Source organism: Trypanosoma equiperdum (genome assembly GCF_001457755.1).
Source record: "Trypanosoma equiperdum strain OVI genome assembly, contig: ctg_48, whole genome shotgun sequence".
In the NCBI taxonomy this organism is placed as follows: domain Eukaryota; phylum Euglenozoa; class Kinetoplastea; order Trypanosomatida; family Trypanosomatidae; genus Trypanosoma; species Trypanosoma equiperdum.
Genome location: NW_027124409.1, coordinates 72,315 through 73,889, shown reverse-complemented (window position 1 = coordinate 73,889; position 1,575 = coordinate 72,315). Strand labels below are relative to the sequence as shown.

General features: G+C 35.0%; 1 protein-coding gene across 1 annotated transcript; it reads left to right on the top strand.

Moving 5' to 3' along the window:
- Nucleotides 1-170: 170 nt before the first annotated feature.
- On the top strand, nt 171-1,115 carry TEOVI_000206200 (uncharacterized protein; the record flags this gene model as incomplete). The annotated part of the gene is made up of 1 exon (XM_067225191.1): nt 171-1,115. One exon carries the CDS (start codon nt 171-173, stop codon nt 1,113-1,115), a length of 945 nt encoding a protein of 314 aa, XP_067081292.1.
- Nucleotides 1,116-1,575: the final 460 nt, after the last annotated feature.

Below are 1,575 nucleotides of genomic sequence, written 5' to 3'. Positions count from 1 at the left end.
TATAAATATCATACATGTTGGTTAATTATCATAATAATACCATTTTATGGATCGGTACAATTGGTTTCGCCATGTTAATCGTGAATTCTGTAACTCTCATGGAAATGTGTTTATGGTAAAGGCAAATGCGTGCTTTATTTCATATCATCTACTCTAGGAGCATTAGAAAAATGCAAATACTATTTGGAGTGTTGTTGCTGATATCTTGCTCAACCGTATGGGCCGATGACAATACCTGCTACTGTACGAAGGAGACGGGAGAGGTTTATAGGGAGGAAAGCACGAACGCCGTGACCAAATTTATTTTGAGGGGCGGAGATAAATTTTTTGACACTGAGAAGACGTGGATGTTTTGTGATGCGTCGCAACATGATACACAATTTAAGCTTTGGAGCTGCAACAGCAGGAAAACTATGAAGGAATTGGTAGGGAATAACGCAATTCTGCGGAAAGAAGTGGAGGCCAGCAATTTATGTGAGAGCACAATAGCCAGTCAAAAGGAAGAACACGTGCAAAATATTGGAAAATTACAGACTGAGCTTCGTGAGTTACAGACTGAAAGAGAAAACATCAAAAGAAAAGTTAACAAACAAGAAAAGGAACAAGAAAAAATCGAACAAGACATTCAAAAATTAAACAAACTTAATGAAATAATAACAGAACTACAAACAAGGAACAGCAAGAAACAAAAGAAGTTAGAGAATGAAGTTCAACAATGTGACAATAACATTACAAACCATTTCATTAAACCAAAAGAAGAGATCCTACAAAAAATAAATGTTTCCCTCCACGACCTAAAAGAACAGCTGAATTCGATGACACAAATGTTTGAGGAAGGAATAAAAAAAAGCAATTGCAGTGTTTGCTCTGCCAATATATGTTACAGCACTCCCAGCGTAAAGGCGGAACTTGACAAAAAGTATCTTGAAAACTCATGGCTCAATCTTACTGCAGCACAGAGGGAACAATGTCCCCTTGATGATACAATGTTGCTACCAATGTTATCTTACATGAGAAGAAAACCCTTTGATGGTGCTTATGCTCATAACCAATATGTAAACATGATGGAAAAACTATTTGCACTTGTAATTTCATTTTTTTGTTTTTTTATTTGATCATGATGACCTTATGATGTGATTACCATAATACTTATTGTAACTTTTTGGAACAGAATACATGTGTTATAGTATTTGGAATTTAATTGTGGTGATGGTATAATGTGTTTGTTTATTGATTGTGTTTGTGTAATGTGTTTGTAATAAACCCTAAAGAGTCTCTTTTTGTTGCTATGAGTCTTATTTTGTTTTATCTGAATGCACTCAATTTCAATCTTTGAATGTAAGTAACAATTTTTAGAAATAAATGTTGTTGTTATCTGTTAGACGACAAAGCTTATGGTGACCGAGTCCAATTAACATGTCCCACTTGATTCGCAACAAGGAGCAGGAACTGTATGGCTTCTAACTCTCAATCCGAAAGGAATCAGGATCCGTAACACTTCACATTGAATCGTCACTAAAACACTTACGCGACATTACTTAATTATTACTTTTTGTATTTAATATATGTGCGGAC